Source organism: Primulina tabacum, chromosome 1, assembly GCF_025594145.1.
Source record: "Primulina tabacum isolate GXHZ01 chromosome 1, ASM2559414v2, whole genome shotgun sequence".
NCBI lineage: Eukaryota > Viridiplantae > Streptophyta > Magnoliopsida > Lamiales > Gesneriaceae > Primulina > Primulina tabacum.
The window spans coordinates 7,936,583-7,954,166 of NC_134550.1; the positions used below are offsets into that span (position 1 = coordinate 7,936,583).

Below are 17,584 nucleotides of genomic sequence, written 5' to 3' on the forward strand. Positions count from 1 at the left end.
TTTTTTAAAATTAAAAAATATGTTTTTTTTCCTAATTAGTTACATATGCTAATTAACTCGAATTGTCAAAATTTACAATATTATTATCATTATCTTTTGTTGAGTTAACTATAATTTTATTTTAAATTTTAATTACTTCAACATATGTTTTTCACGTGCAACGCACATACATTATTTCTAGTAACGTAGAAAAGTGGGATTGAAGCTAGAAAAGTGGGATTGTAGTACGAAGGTAGAAAAGTGGGATTGAAGCTCAAATTCCTCATCCCTACATGTTTCTCACGCTGCTGCAGAGTGTTTCTTCCTTGTAATTAAGAGCATGTTCAGAGAAATACCGTAGGAGGTCATCCAGCCAATTCAAAAATATATGAGCAAAGTTCGTTTTTTTTGAAATTTTTTTCCCCAACGAATTTGTGAATTTTAGTAAATTATAGGGACTGAATGGATTTTAGTACTAAAATTCATACTCTATTTTTAAAGCTTAAATTATTTTATCTTTGACTGAAGTGTTGGAAGCACGTAAATATTAATAAAACCAGAATAGGAACTCATCGATTTCATTCATTGCCTAGCTACTATTAGGCATAAAATGTGTAACAAATCTCAATACACTGAAATATTCAATTAAATAGAATAAAAATCTCGATATTCAAATGCCTTTGGTGATCTGTTAAACCGAAGTTCATAATAATCTATGCTTCCCAAGCCCTCGGTAGTGTGGCACGAGCCACATGATTCACACCGAGGATAAATGCCCGCCTACGAAGATTACAATGGTGCGACTTGCACAAGCTTTTGATATTATGAAACGCTTTAATTAGTCTTGTAATTTTTTAATTCTCTGATTCACCTTCTCTTCGTTCCACATGAACACTTTAATATATTTTTTAATTAAATTAATGCCATTTTATGTCCACGAATGCATAAAAAAAATAAATCGATATTTTTCGTCATCAATATTTATTGCTATATTATGTTCATAAACATGAAAAATTCACTTGAATAAAAAATTGTTATGATTGAAGACCAAAACTAATTATTAATGATATAAAATAGTTCACAAGTATCTATCGCATAATAGTTTTGTATTTTTTTTTACCTGATGTGCTTTATTTCCATTTTCATGCGTTGATCTTCTCATTAGGATTTCGGTATCCCACATCGTTAAGAAACATGGGCAGGTAAAAACGGATGCTATATAAGCTGATGGGTGTGCACCTTTCTCCATACTTACCTGGACGGGGTCAATGGACGATCAACAAGGTCCATGGCCTAGGCTGGCGACCTCCATTGCACTTTTGAGGGGTGTCTGCCTAAGGTCGGCTCAAGTGGTCGAGCCTACGTCATAATTTGTGGTAGAGGGGACCTGCGTTCGCGCGGTCCCTGCTGAAGCAAGTTAAATTGGGCACCTGAAGTTAAATATTTCGGGCATATTTTTATGTTAATGTTTTACTTTCTTGTAGCTACGTCCAGTTCCCTCATTCTTGTTTTTGGGGTATGTAAGTTTTCCAACGTATATCAGAACATTATCGAGAATCTATTGAACGAGTAATACGAAGGCAATTCACATTTTGTCTTTTAATCAAATCTAGAAGATTTTGTTAAATATGATGTTTTTTCAAAGAAAAAAACCGAGTTATATAGCAAACTGAGTTATATAGCACAGAAGTACGAACCCTATGGCAAAATAAATATTTAATATCAAGAATTTGGTAAAATATATTCCCCCCCTTCATTTCTCTCCGTTGCCATTTTCCGTCCAAATAAAATCCAAATATTATTCATTTATGCTTATAAAACCAGCTATTCAAGTGAAAACAATTGAATTTAGTATACTTCAAAAGATATAAAAGTACGAGCCCTATGGGCAAATAAATATTTAATATCAAGAATTTGGGAAAATATATTACCCCCCTTCATTTCTCTCCGTTGCCATTTTCCGTCCAAATAAAATCCAAATATTATTCAAAAGATATAAACCGAGTGTGTAATAATAATATATGTGATAGGCTAACTGGCCTCTAGTCTTATCCCATGGATGTTCCAACATGGACAAAATTGCACGACAAAGGAAGAGCCGGTACACTATAAATAACAGACCTCAAGTAATTCTCAAGCACGCAGCTGTGCAGTGAGCCCAAAGCGAACTATTCTTTCGCCTTTTACTAAAGAATACCGTGTGCTCGTTGCATTTAAGCAGCACACCCTTTTTTTTGGAGGGTCCTCTTCCTTAGGGATAGGCCCAACAATTAAGTTCTAAATTTAATGGTTACTGCATCTGTATATATGATGAAATAAAACTGAAGATGTTTTACTTGAAAGGAGATTTATCTCTTAATTAATTATTTATATGAATGTGATGTGACCTCAAAAAATTAATGTGTATATATATATATATATATGAATTGAGATAATCAGTCTCTTTTATATATTGCCTACTATTTTCATAACTCATGGTTGACACATGAAGCCTCTAACAGCAGCAAGCATCGAGACAGTTAACAAAACTTACGAAAACTAACCGCTTCCAATAGAATTTCGGGGAGGGTTTTTTTTTAATGAAGTTTGATCAAAGATTTTTCTGTCAAATTTCCCATCAAGAGGCAGCCTAGAAGAAAATATCCAGAATTTTATGTTATAGTTTAGAAACTATTCCCCTCTCTAACAATTCCTAAAAAAAATTGACTTATGATGGGAGTACGATATCTGTGCTAGGAAGAAGCCTTATGTTGGATAGCGACCATGAACCATCCTTTGCTGGAGGCACCCGAGATTTACAACTGGCACAAGGTATTAGGAAAACGATCAGTTATGATCATACTGGTCTTACTGTCTTAAATATACTCTATACATTAAGATTGTACTTGGATTGATAAATTTCAATTTTTTTTTATTTTTTTTTGTAGTTTTAGAGAAGTAAGACTATATCTAAAGAATACTCACGTGTTTATATAATATTTCATTTTAATTAGGATGGATTTAAAAGTTCACCTTTAAAACTGAAGATGTTCTTATGTAAGAGGGATTTTCCTATCTTAGTTATTTATTACATATCTAGATGAATGACATGTGATCTCAAAATATATTTTGTTATACATATGAAATAAGGAATTGAAACAGGTAAAATCGAATATAACGTCTTGGTAGATGCTACCCACTAGTGCTCTCATCCACTCAATACATGATATGTATGCTAAGTGATGAATCATGGTCACTCATCCATATATTATGGTTGAGTGAGTGACTATGATTTATCCATTCAGCAGACGTGTCATATGCTGAATACATGGAAGCTTTGAAAAGCCATGATTTAAATATATCAGTTGAGATAATAGACTAGTTGGGAAGGAAAGAATTGACAAAGACAAAAGGAAGTACTGAAACCAATCTTTGAACTTTCTCATGGAATTTGCTCTTTGGCAAGAGAGAGCCAAAAGTTTCTTATTTATTAGAGAATTGATGGATGCTATTAAATTAAATTGAATAAATAAGAGGAGATTAAGGTGAAGGTGAGTCTAAGAGTCGACTCACCTTGCATCTATAAGTACCCCATCAAAATCATACATAAGGATGTGCATAAAACATCAAGCCCATCTCATATAGGACTCTCGGGGATACGAAAAGGTGACTTTTTGAAGTGCTATCGCGTTCCAAATGTCTCCAAACGCTTCCGAGGATATTTAGTAAGTGGGAAGTGTTTCGAATAATTGATGATCAAATGCTTGTCCAATGTGAAGTGTTTCAAACATTAATTGTACCAAACATAAACATGAGGATAATGTGTATCATGTGTTGGATCAATTTTATTTATATGTGAATAATTATGTGTTGTGAGTTGTCTATTAAGTTAAACCCAAAATATAGTGATCAACTAAAGTTTCGGATTATAATGTTTTACGGTATCTAATAGGTTGTGGCTTTAAATGTGTAGAGACATAAGTGTAATTTCTGTTTTTTATGATGAGCTAAAACAGAAATATCAGAAGATAATGATATATATTATCTATATATGGGTCATGGTTTCCATATCACGCAACATCACGTTCCATATTCTCTTCCTCATTAAGATAATAATTCAGAAGATAAAACTAAATGATTCTCTCGAAGAAAGAGCGCTTAGAGCTGGAAAATCAATGCACTTCTATAGAATTCAGGATTATAGTTTCAGGTACGCTTCCACTTAAGTTTTTAGTCAAATTCTTAATGATTTAGCACGATGGATTCTGCGATTTATGAGTTTTTTCCAATCTGTTAAAAAGTTTGGTTTTTTGACAATTTTTAATAAATCCAATGAACATCATCATATATTATTATTATTATTATTATTATTATTATTATTATTATTATTCAAGAATAGACTCTACATCTTGGACAAATGATCGCTTCTCTAACGACGATAATTCCAGCACTATCATCTCGTTAATCCCAAATATTTTCGTCGTTATTCAACCCAACAGAACCTTGATTATTAATTTTTAATGGCTTTATTTAATAAAACGATGGATTTTAATGCAACTTGCAAGAGTAGGGTTTTTTTAATAATTAAGGAGAATAAAAATAGTAGTCTTTCATCAATACACTAATAAGAGGTTTAACTTTAGCATATAGTATCGATAAAGCTTACGCTGAATTATAATATTTTCATTATATTCCTAAATTTACATTGTTTATTTTCTATTTATGCTATTATTATTAACTGAATTTCAATAACAACATAAAAATACAATATTAATATATTTATACAAGTAATTATTAATGCTTGCTTGCTTCCTTCACTTTGGGCCTTCTTCATTTTTATAGATTGATTTATTTAATAAATATATTAATAATAATAAATGTATTATATATAATTATATGTTTTATAATTATTTTTTTTTATGAAATATGTGTTTATATAATTTTGAGAGAATTCGAAATAAATCTTCCTGAAATATCCTTTTGACCAATTGATTTTATGTACGTTTTCTTGAATGCAAACTTTCAATATTTTGTTATAAATTTTGGTTGTATTTATATTAGTATTTTTGAAATGGAACAATAGTTTAAAAATAAAATATCCGAAAATCCAATGAAGGGAATAGAAATATAAAATTAAAATAGCAGGAAATTCATGAATTTGAAATGATACACGCCATGTAATCACTTGAAATTGCTTCAAAATGTATATAAAACTGTAAGGAATGAGACAGTGAAATTTAAAACATATAACTAAAATATGAGTTATTTTATGCTAAATCGAGAGTGTTTTGTTTTGCCTCATATTTTAATATCATTAAATCATGCGAGTCTTTTATATTTTTATGGAAGTTATATATATGTTAATGACATAATGACTTAATTTTCTCCCTTCAATCCTTTCATATATCTAATTTTTCAATCACCCAACCAAATAATACAAAATATTTAATAATTACCATATATTATAAATATTTATATTTTTCATTCGAATTAAAATAATAATAATAATAATAATAATAATAATAATAATAATAATAATAATAATAATATACTTATATAGGTGGAGCATCCGTGTTTTGTAAGCACGGATGCTCGTCCACACGCTTTGTACGAGTAAGCGCGGATGCTCGTCCACGTGGAGCATCTGTGCTTACAAAGCACGGATAATGCTCCACCTCACTTTAATCCTGCGCTTACGAAGCACGGATTAAAGTAATTGTGTAAAATTATTTTATTTTGAATTATTTTTGAAATATTTTTTTTATTTTTAAATTAATTATAAAAAAAACTCTGCAGGAGTAGGGTTTTTAATTAGATTACATCACTTTTAAAATATTTTTATCAAAAATTGTGTTTTATCACAATTTATCAAATTAGTATGAAAATAAATGAAAAATAAAAAAAAACTTCGAGTCACTCACGACTATATAACACGAGCATACAATATTTAATATAAAAAGTTAGACGAGCAACCAATTTTTTTAATTAATTAAAATGAGTTTATAAATTTAACATTTTCAATTAAAATTTGGGGATATCATATATATAATATAAATAAATAAAAGTGTGATTTTTTTTCTTGAATGAAGTCTAACGTTAAACAAAAAAAATAAAAAATTATTTGTTGAACAATGATTATAAATATTTTTGAAACATATAATTAGGTCCATGCTTTTAAAAATATCATTAAAATATTTCTCTAATTATATTTAAATTAGAAAATTATGGTATATACATCAATAACTAGAAAGTTGATGATGATTTGCTTCACTACGACCAAACCTTTCATTTCTCATCAAATCTATCGATGACAAAAAGAAATTAAGAATGATTTGTATAAAAAATAGTTTTTTGTTGCTTGTAATTTAACAAAAATGAATAATTTTCAACAACACAAATTTAAACTATCTATATAACAAGAAATGATGGATTTTTTTTTAATGTTAATCTACTATTGAATTATTTTATTTTTGAATATCTATTTATAAATACAAGCATATATTTATATATTATGATATATATATATATATAAATTATTATATTATATATTATTTATATGTACATTTATTAAATTATTATATAGTATTTCTACTCCCCCCGTCTCTTGTAAAGGCGTCGGAGGGCGAGTCTTGCTGATTGCGGTAGTTTTCTTAATTTATTTAGATATATTTAATTGTTCATTTGTATTTTTTTTGCCCGAAATAAACAAGTGTCGGGTCCACGCTCAAGTCTCGTCAGTATTACAAATAATTACATTATATCATTATAGTTTTGAACAATATCATACCTTAAATTTGGTACAAACCAAAATTTTGGCCCTTAACCCGCCTATCAAATTGGATCGTGATTGGACACACATGAAGTAAAGTCAAACACTTCATATGCAATTTCTATATTATAGTATTATATAATACTTTAAGCACCGTTTGTCTCCAGTATTTCTCAGTACTAATATAAATAGTCCTATCTTACCATTTGTTCTGTACAAGTATTATTTATCTCGATCAATCATATTATTAATCATTTATCTCACATCAATCAAATTCGTAATTATTTATCTCACATCAATCAAATCAATAATATAAAAATACGATATTACCCTTAATAAATAATACTATTAATATTCTATTAATATTTTCAACAAAGACAAAATGGTAATATCATATTATCTCAAATTTAATCAAACAAATCAATAAAATCAAACTCTATATTAACTATCATTTTCTATTTATTTTATTATTACAAAGTATTACTTATCCCTGTACTTGTTAACGATTTGTATTTGATCGAAAAATGATTTGAAATGATTTTATAATATAGATCTGAAATATATTAAAAATAAAATGAAATATAGGAACATGTGCAACAATCACAAGTATATGATAAACATTAGGCAAAAACTTGTGTGAGACGGTCTCACGAGTTGTATTTTGTGAGACAGATCTCTTATTTGGGTTATCCATGAAAAATATTACTTTTTATGTTAAGAGTGTTATTTTTTATTGTGAATATCGGTAGGATTGACTCGTCTCACAAATAAATATTCGTGAGACCGTCTCATAAGAAACCTACTCTAAATGCTAATACTATCTAACTTGATCCATTAATATTTCTATTTTTTAAATGATGATAATGCGTTTATCTCAATAAACAATTGACAATACTTTCATCTCACAAACAACTGCATGCATGTTAAAGAGTAATACTTGATAAAAACAAACTGCATGCATGCATAAATTTTTTTTTTTGGTGTTAAATTGTTTTTTGCTACTTTTAATTTATGGTTTTTCTTACAATAATTTTTTATGTTAGGAGTTATAATATATAATACTTTAGTCGCTATCAGTGGCGGAGCCAGAAATATGGCTCTGCCCGGGCTAGAATTTTAAACTCTAAAATCTTTTAATATTTTAAATTGATCTGTCCGGACTAATATCGTATTATTTCAAAGTTATACAAAATTTATATATAAAGTTTTTTTTTTAAAAAAAATTGGGCCACCCGGGCTTATTTCCATGTACCTCCGCCCCTGGTCGCTGTAATCAAATGAGTAAAAAAATCAAAGAAACAAAAGATAAATATACAAACCATGATTTATTGACATATTATTCTTACACATATCTTCATGACATCAAACTCATCATTAATTAATAAAATGATCAACGTAAATACATTTAATCAATTTTGTAAGATGGCTTTTGCTAAATATTGAGTATCCATGCATTATATAGTTTGATGTCATGAAGATAAGTGTAAGCATACATTATAGCAATATATAAATCTATTTTATGGTTTCGTCCCTGTAAATCTATTACTAGGGACGAAGCCAGAAAATGGAGGTCGAGTCGGTATATATATAATTTGACTAATTAAATTTTGTAATAAGATCTTTCCATCTGACCTCACTCACAGAGTGTTTTCCAAGTGTTTTTAGTTATTTATTTATTATATTTTATATCAAGTCTCCTTGTCACACTTTGTTCACAGAAGTGGGAAAACGTGATTAAAAATAATAAAAGTCACTCGATATGAATCGTTATTTAATAAACATCGATAAAATACATACCTAATTCGATGCTAAACACAAATTTTACATTTTTTTAAAGATGCATTGGTTCGTGGTTTTCATTTAAAAAAGGAAAATTATATATATATATTTTGCGATTTTATTTGTCTGATTTAACTATTTAAGCATTGGTTCGTGCATAGTTTTTTATTTTTTACTTTGAAAACTTTATTATCCAAAACTCATCATTGAACAAGTTAATAGATCAAAAAACTCATTTTTCCTTGTACATATATTTCTATATTGTATGTTGGGTTAAACATCCAAGATTGAGAGTAGTATACCGTAATAGGTGTTGTATATCAAACTGTGGACGTTGCGCTGCTTGATCTTGTTGTTTATGTGAGCCGTAAAAGATTGAGATCATATCTTAATGGGTAATAATATCTTAGCCGAGGACAATGTCGATTGTAAGAAAATTGTAAGACTGATATCTAAGAGATAAGAGACAATACCAGGAGATAGACACGCACCTCTTCAGACTTATTGGACTAAAAGCTCGACCCATTAGCACCTAAGTAGATGTAATATACACTGTCAAAATTATAAAAAATAAAGTTTCATCTTGAATAACAACTGTGAGAACCCAAATTTTCAGCATTTCAGCAGCTATGCAAAACTCCAGCAGAAGTTAATATTTACAGCAGCTAACAATATTTAGTAGCAAGGAAAATTCCAGCAGAAGCTAACAAGTCCAGCATCAGCTGATATTCAGATGTTGATATTTTCCAGCAGATAGAATTCCAGCAGATATAATCCAGCAGCAGAAGAACGAGATTCCAGCAGACAGTTACTAATCCAACTCATGACTTGTAACTGAAGCATTTAAAATGGAATCAAGGCTGTTAAATGCAGATTATGGTCATTAATAGGGAGCCTAACAGTCAGATTTCGGCCTATAAATAACAGCCTCAAGTCCCTGAATTGGTGTTACACAAATCTTGAGATTATTACTGAAATTAGATCTAAGAGAATACATTTTCGAAGCTGTAAAATCCAGTAGTAAGGCAAGCAGATTTCCAGACTTCAACCGAAATTCTTTAAGCAAATTACTGTAAGTGAGCTTATATATAAATATCTTGAAATCAGTTTGATAATTCTGTTTTAAAGTACATTTTCTGTATGTGTATTTCTGATATATGATTTTGAAGCACTGAAACTCCCTAGTGAACTAATGGTAGAAATATATATTCTGAACATTTCTGAATTCTGATTCTGATTCTGATTCTGGCCTCACCCCTTAGAGGAGAGAACATATAGGGGACTGATATCAGTTTAGCCATGAAATTCACTAACGTGCTCAGTGCTTACTAATTCTGATTTATGTTCTGAAACCTGTGATTTCTGAATTCTAGTTTCTGTTCTGAAAGATGAGTTTCTGTATATTATTGTATTACTGTTTCTGTTGAAAACGATTTCGAAAACTGGGAGTTATTCCCGCCCCTGCTTACTGAGTGACAATCATATCACTCACCCACTAAACCCATTTCAGATAAGAACGAGAAAGAAAAGTTAGAAGAAGAAGAGCAGATTCAATTTTGGGGCTGGTGATGAAGATTATTGTTCTCAGTTCTGATTTATATTTTAAATTCCGCTGCATCTGTTTAGATATTGTAATTCTGGTTTTACATTTCCGCTGTAAAACATTATTAATTGAGTTGTATCAGACATTGAATATTCAGTATTATGAATAAAAGACCTGGTTTCTGAATTTTGTACTTCTGAGGCTTGTTGTTTTCGAATGTAAATTTGAGAGCAACGCCGGTGTCAACCAACCCCCGTCCCGGGGCGTGACAACAACTATAACTTTTAGTATAGTGGTAAACATTTGATCCTAAAATTATATATAATATTTGAGCCATAATAGAGACAAAATAATACATTTGTGTAATTTTTAAAATTCTCAAAATATTTCTCTTTTTTTCAGCCTCTCAATTTTTTTCACAAACGTATATAAATATGATAATGCTATAGTCATTTTTCGATGGGGTAAAAATAAACAAAAATCAGCTCTTAATTTCTAAATTTCCCCTAAACAAAATAATTCACGACTCATAAAAAAATTAAAATAGACAAAGTTATGTTAATAAATATCATTGAATAATGTATAAGAATGTAGTTATGTAACTACATAAAATTAAATCTTCGTAAAGCATATGTAAAAAGCTAGTATTGATATAGTGATGCATGTTGGTATAAAGCTCTTTTTATTTCTCCCCGAAAAGGACTTTTTTTTAAATTTATTCTAGCTAGATAACTTTATTAATTACTTCCATATTTCATGTGAAAAGACTATTAGTGCGTGCTTATAACAAACTTATAGATTGAAATATAATGCAAATAATAATTTTTATTTTGGAATGGATTACATTGCAAATTCTTGAATAGAAATATTGATGAAGTATTGTTCGATCAATTTCAAAAAGATAAATTTTCTTACAAACAAAATATATGGAAAAACAACAATTTTGATATGTATGTTTTTTATTTGCGATATATATTTTTTATGTCGTCAAATTTCAATCATAATCTTATATACTTCAATTTTAGCAATTCTAATAATTTTTTCCACTGAAAGTACTGATGTGACACTTCACATATCAATATCATGTATATGCCAATCCAGCGTTTCGTTGAAAAAATGAATACAATTACAAAACAAGACGAATATAATGGACTAAAATAGAAATAGATGACCACATCGTAAAAAATCAAAATCAAAGGATCAAAGTTTTAATTTCCCACAAAATGTATTACATGTTATGAAACATACTTGCAAGATGAATATTTTTATTTCGAGTTGTTCTCAAAATATATGTTTATAAAAGAAATTCCACTGATATTTTATAAATTTAAAGTTTTGAACAAACTCCAATCTTAATCAAAGTACGTATATTTACGAGGAAGAAGCGTATCCAGATAAAAATAATAAAATAACTGAAGTGCAAATTGCCAAAAAAGTTTTTTGATTTTTGAAGTAAAATGAAACCAACCATGTGCAAATGAAATGTCCATTATGTCCTTAGGGTAGCCTATATATATATATATCGTTCCTTCCCAAATATAACTCACAATAACTGAATAACACAAGTAGGGGACAGCTATGGCAAAGTTTAGTTTTAGTATAACTCTCGTCCTTTTTACTTATTTTCATGCAATGGTTCCATTATGCCAAGGCATCCAACCGATTGATACATGGTTTCAAAAAATAAAGCTACTTCCTATACCAAAATTCGCTATCATTGAGTTTTACGATCAAGATGTTCTTGCGGGTGATGGCGAAACATCTTACGAGATAGCTAGATCTAATATCACTTCAACTTCACCAACTTTATTTGGTAAGTTATCCATGGTGGATAACCTATTAACCACTGGACCTGATCCTAACTCACCAGCAATAGGACGCAGGCAAGGGTTGGTTGGTTTTTCTGACTTGAACGAAAAGGCAATATATGCGAGCTTCAACTTCATCTTCAATGGGGGCTTGTATGATGGAAGTACGATCTCCGTACTAGGAAGAAGGCCTACGCTGAAGAATCAACAAGAGTTTTCTATTGTCGGAGGTACTGGAGTTTTGCGATTGGCACGAGGCATGGCTGTGGTGAGCACGCATGTTTTGAACACCGCCGGCGACTCTATTTTCAAATATACTTTGTATGTCACTTATCTTTGAATCCAGGAACGATTATGTTGGTTGTACTTCGGTGCAAGATATGAAACTGCACTTCTATATTGATAAAATAAAACTGAAGATGTTCGTTCTCCTACAAGAGATATTTTCATATCTTAGTTATTTAGTATATGTCTACATGAAATATAAATTTATGCTATAAATATAAATCTATTTGTTAAGATTGGAGATTGTAGTTAACTCGACCCCAAAAGCTAGCTTAGGGAGAGGATTTTTCCAAGTCTATAAATACAACTCTCATATAGATTTTATCCAACTGACGTGGGACAACTAACATTATTTTATTCATTCTCATTAAAATTAATAGAACAGAAGCATTTTCACTTAAAAAACGGGACTTCATTGAATACATGGACAAAGGAGGCAGAGCTAGCTTTTATATTACAAGCAGGGAAGAAGCTACAAACTTGCCATAGGATTTTTAAAAAATAAGTTATCATTGAAAAAACTTTTTTATATAATAGTTTATTTCTTTTGGATTTTTTTAGCAAAACGAAAATTTATCCAACTTATTGGGATCACTTTCGAAAATCTAAAAATCAAGCTATAATTAGTGACAAAACAAGTCTAATATTTTAAATCGAACAACAAGTTCAAATGTCATTTTAAATCGTACAAGACTTTAAAGTTGACAAAGTATACGCACATTCCACTATTCATGTCGGTTTCGACCGTTGAATTTTTGCAAGCATATCTGAATAAATACCGCCTAATCTACATTACACCAAAGCTCGCTGTCTCCTATATGTCTTATTTTAGACGGAAAAACGCAGAGAGAACTTTGAAAAAAAAAAGGGAACACCAATTCTCATAATATAATCTAATTTTTTTTTATATCAATTTCAATCCTCTTGTCAACTGCACTCCCTCGTCAAGAGCACAAAGTAGATTTTAAAAATTAATATTTTGTTCATTCCAAAATATAATGGTTAAAATGATCCATTCCTATAAATTATAATTTTTTTTAACAAATTTGAAAATGGCAAAATTCCAATATTGGTCTTCCACCTTTGTAATTTTGGCTCTTCATATAATCAAATTTCAGTCTAGTCTTGTATATATATTTCTATTTTTGAAAATTTTAAGCAATTTTTATTGGAAGTGGTCATGTGGCGTTACACACATCAACATTGTGATACCTCTAGTCCCACAGTGATAAATATTAAAGATTTAAAATCACGTGCTGAAGAAGGAGTGATTGTGAAACCTTTTGTCTCATATGGTAAGACTTAAAGATTTAAAATGAGTTTATAATGGACTATAATAGACTTCTTTAACAACTTGAGTTAATTATTTTCGTAAAGGTTGAATGAATAAGAAGTAGTTACTATATATGCCCATTGTGCAGTCACCCAGACGCGAGCCTGAGCTCGTGGCATGACAAACATCATGTCAGAAAATAAGACTAAAAGTGAAAAAAAAAAATAACATACTAAACTGAAATTTGACAACATTGAAGACAAAAAACGTAAATAGTTAAATATACGAGACCAAAAATGGAATTTTCCCCTCGAAAATTTCAAAACTCCAATTTCAATATCTTTCCAAGTCAACCGAGTGGCTATCCGTCATGAACCCTATATATATATCCTCAACATGTTATACCATCACATAACACATTTGATCTTTGATTTAAGAGTGATGGAAAAATTTAAGCTACGCAAAGTTTTTATCCTCTTCACATATTTTCACGTGATTGGAGTTCTGTGCCAAAGCTCTCTACAAGTCGATATATGGTTTAAAAGCCTAAATATACTTGCGGCGCCAAAATCTCTCGTGCTTCAGTTTTATGCCCAAGACATTGTAAGTGGTCCTGGGCAGACGACGTATGAAATAGCCAGATCAAATATCACCACAACATCGCCAACGTCTTTCGGCCAACTGTATATGGTCGATAACCAGTTAAATACTGGACCCAATCCTAATTCACCTCGTGTTGGCCGCAGGCAAGGTTTGGTTGGATTTTCAGATCTTAACGAACTAGCCTTATATTTGAGCTTTAACTTTGTCTTCAAGGGAGGATTGTACGATGGGAGTACGATCTCCGTGATGGGAAGGAGTCGTATAGCGAACAATCAGCGTGAATTATCCATTGTAGGAGGTACTGGAGTTTTTAGGCTGGCGCGAGGTATTGTGATATATAGCACGTATTCGACGAATAGCACCACGGGTAACAGTGTCTTCAAGTATACACTATACATTACGTATTATTGAGCAGGTCGATGATTATCATAATTGTTGCTTGGTATAAGATATATAACACTATATAATAAATAAATAATGAAGATTTTAATATTGTTAAACCTAATTAATGATTTTCTAATCTTTTGTTCATGTAAGTCAGTGATATGTGTTCTTATAAATTTGTCGATGATTATTATTTACTGAACGAAACGAAAGATTACATTTTCATTTAGAACATGGAATTCGAAAATATTTCAATTGTTAATGATATGAGAAAATGAACTACGTTCTCCAAGTAAGTTGCAGCATCTTTCTGGTTTTATTGCAATTTTCAATATATATATATATCGTTGGAGGGTTCCGTCTAAAGGGTAAAATCTGTCACGCCATCATACAGTTGGATCGATGGATTTGATTTGAGAAAAATTATGATAAATGAATTTTAAATGAAATTTATCTTTGGTGTATTTGAAATTTACCATATTACTTTCGAAAATACTTGACTTGGTTTCGAGTGGATTTGAAATTCACTTGAATTTGGTATATATCATCAACACTCGTGTAAAAAAAGAGCTAAAAAATATCGAAAATTGAATGAAGCAAAATTAAAATTGAAATTCGATCACATAAATTACTAAAATTGTGAAGAATCAAACACAGTGGACAAAAAAATTACAGTTTTCCCATCTAATTTTGATAATGTAGATTACTAAAATCGCAAAATTATATATTTTTTTAAATATTTATTTACCATCGTCACTATTTAAATGTGTATTTTTTTATTACAAAAAATCTATATTTTTATTTTTGTGTATTCTTTAGTATTCGAGTTTAGGTATCATTTCAACTGTCAAAAATTGCGGTTATAAGTCCAAATAAATAGCCTAAGATGCCTAATCCACCTATCTACATTGTGCCGATCGAGCTATCTCCTGCAAGTCTTATTTATTTTAGATGGACTAACACGGAAAACTTGGCAGAAATACACCAATTCCGATAACACAATCCAAAATCCTTGTTATATCAGTTTCAATTCTCTCCATACATTGTCAAAATCTTAGATTTTGTATTTTCCAAATTTCTAGTTAAATGAAATAGTGTTTTTACAGCCTATGATTTGTAGCTCATTTGACACCAAAGTTTCAAATTTGTGACGAGGTCTCGAGTCTATTACTCAATTAAAACAATCTTCTTCTCCAACTAAAAAAAAGCATTTTTCTATGATCTTTTAAATTATCCGCCTTCTTATAAATTATTATTAAATATCGTTATCATTATTTATTTCCAAAACTTAAATTTATCACACACAAATTCTTTAACTAACTTACACTTACTCCTTCTAGCCACCCTTATTTAAATTTCCAAGCCAACCCCCCTGCCTTGCCTATCCTATATATATATATACATATAATCCTCAACATTGGGTACTATTACAAAATACATTAGATATCACACAAGAAGTACTGATGGAAAAGTTTAAGCCGGGGAAAGTTTTTATCCTCTTTTCATATTTTCATGTGATTATGGTACTGTGTCAAGATCCCTTACAAGTTAATTCAAGGTGTAAGAACCAAAATACACGTACGAGTACCCCAAAAAGTATTACCCTTCAGTTTTATGTTCATGATGTTGCGAATGGTCCTGGAAAAACAACGTACGAAATAGCTAGATCGAGTATCAATGCAACGTCGCCAACCTCTTTCGGGCACCTGTATATGCTTGATAACCTATTACTACGGGACCTGATCCTAACTCAATGCCAATTGGTCGTAGGCAAGGGTTCACCGGCTTATCAGACCTTAATGATCAGCTCGCTGTGTATTGGAGCTTCGACTTTGTCTTCCAAAGAGGTTTATATAATGGGAGTACGATCTCCGTGCTGGGAAGAGGTCGTTTAACGAATTATGAGAGTGAATTATCCATTGTAGGAGGTACCCGAGATCTTAGACTGGCGCGAGGTACTGCTATGTGTAGCATATATTCAAGGGATGATGCTACGCTTAATACTGTCTTTAATTTTACATTATATATTACGTATTATAGAGTACGTCAATGCTCGTTATCATTGTCGGGTTACTACAAGAATCAAGATAATAACATTGTATCATAAAAATAATAATGAAGACGTAACTGTTTCCTATGATTTTCTAATCTTTTCTTCATACAAATAAGTCAGCTTACTTAATGAAACTATATATATATATACATCTTCAAATATTATTGTAACTTCTTTTCCGTACAATATATGAGAAAATGAAACATAATTCGTAAAGTTAATTAGTTACAAAACACCTTTCTGGCTTTATTGCCTTTTTTCAATCATTAAACGATCAAATCAGGCTTTTAAAACGAAGCTCAGAGAGCAAGCTGATATTTTCTACCTGATCATTCTATGATCAATTTGTACACTAAGATTAATGCGATTTGGGAAGCAGTCTCTACAAGCTCGCCGGAGGAAGAATTTTAATTTCGGTGGCACTTTCATCCTACAAATGGCCTTCCAGTTCCCTTTAACTTTTCATGATTTAGAGTCAACATACAGGCTCATAACCAGGTGGTATCCTGTCTTCATTGTGTAATGGAAAAATTACAATTTTATTCACATATATATTTGTCTATTTTCGATTTCGTCTTCTATGTTATTTAATTCAGTCTTAGTCGATCCTCTTTGTTTTGTTTTGTTTTTTTTAAATTTTAGTTTTTTCTTCGAGTCACACAGTTAAGTGTGCATTACCAAATCATCATTATAATAAAAACATACTAAAATATCAAAATAAAGTATTAAATTTATCAAAAATTGAAAAATATATGATTAAAATATAATCTTAATAATATGAAAGATTGAAATCACAAAAATACAATACATGAGACCAAAATTTAAGTTTTTTCCTATTTGTATTTATGACTTTACTAATTTTAAACGTGTGTTTTAGTAGACAAGTTTAGGTACCCTTCAACTTTTTAAAAGTCCAAATACATTGCCTAAGATGCCTAGTCAATCTAGTCAATCTAGCTATCTACACTATGCAAATACATAGACAAGTTCGCACACACAATTCCGATAATACAATCTACAATCCTTCTATATTAGTTTAAATCACTCAATACATGATAATAAAAAACTTATGATTATATATTATACGATCGAACACTCATCGTTTTAGCAAAAACTATAGCTAGTGATA

General features: G+C 30.3%; 1 protein-coding gene, 1 long non-coding RNA gene and 2 other non-coding genes across 4 annotated transcripts; all 4 read left to right on the forward strand.

The window, feature by feature from the left end:
* Positions 1–246: 246 nt before the first annotated feature.
* Positions 247–1,391, forward strand: LOC142517571 (uncharacterized). Its single transcript, XR_012813314.1, has 2 exons — positions 247–376; positions 1,145–1,391. It is a non-coding gene; the product is annotated as an uncharacterized LOC142517571 (long non-coding RNA).
* Positions 1,227–1,386, forward strand: LOC142521172 (U1 spliceosomal RNA). Its single transcript, XR_012814088.1, has one exon. It is a non-coding gene; the product is annotated as a U1 spliceosomal RNA (small nuclear RNA).
* Positions 1,392–2,121: 730 nt separating the features above from the next.
* LOC142521197 (U5 spliceosomal RNA) lies at positions 2,122–2,239 on the forward strand. Its single transcript, XR_012814098.1, has one exon. It is a non-coding gene; the product is annotated as a U5 spliceosomal RNA (small nuclear RNA).
* Positions 2,240–11,681: 9,442 nt separating this feature from the next.
* LOC142556909 (dirigent protein 21-like) lies at positions 11,682–12,197 on the forward strand. The gene has a single exon (XM_075668403.1). The coding sequence runs from the start codon at positions 11,682–11,684 to the stop codon at positions 12,195–12,197; it is 516 nt and encodes a 171-aa protein (XP_075524518.1).
* Positions 12,198–17,584: the final 5,387 nt, after the last annotated feature.

Bases quoted from the DNA above. Each gene is read 5' to 3' on its own strand.
- LOC142556909 (XM_075668403.1), top strand. From the start codon at position 11,682: ATGGTTCCATTATGCCAAGGCATCCAACCGATTGATACATGGTTTCAA.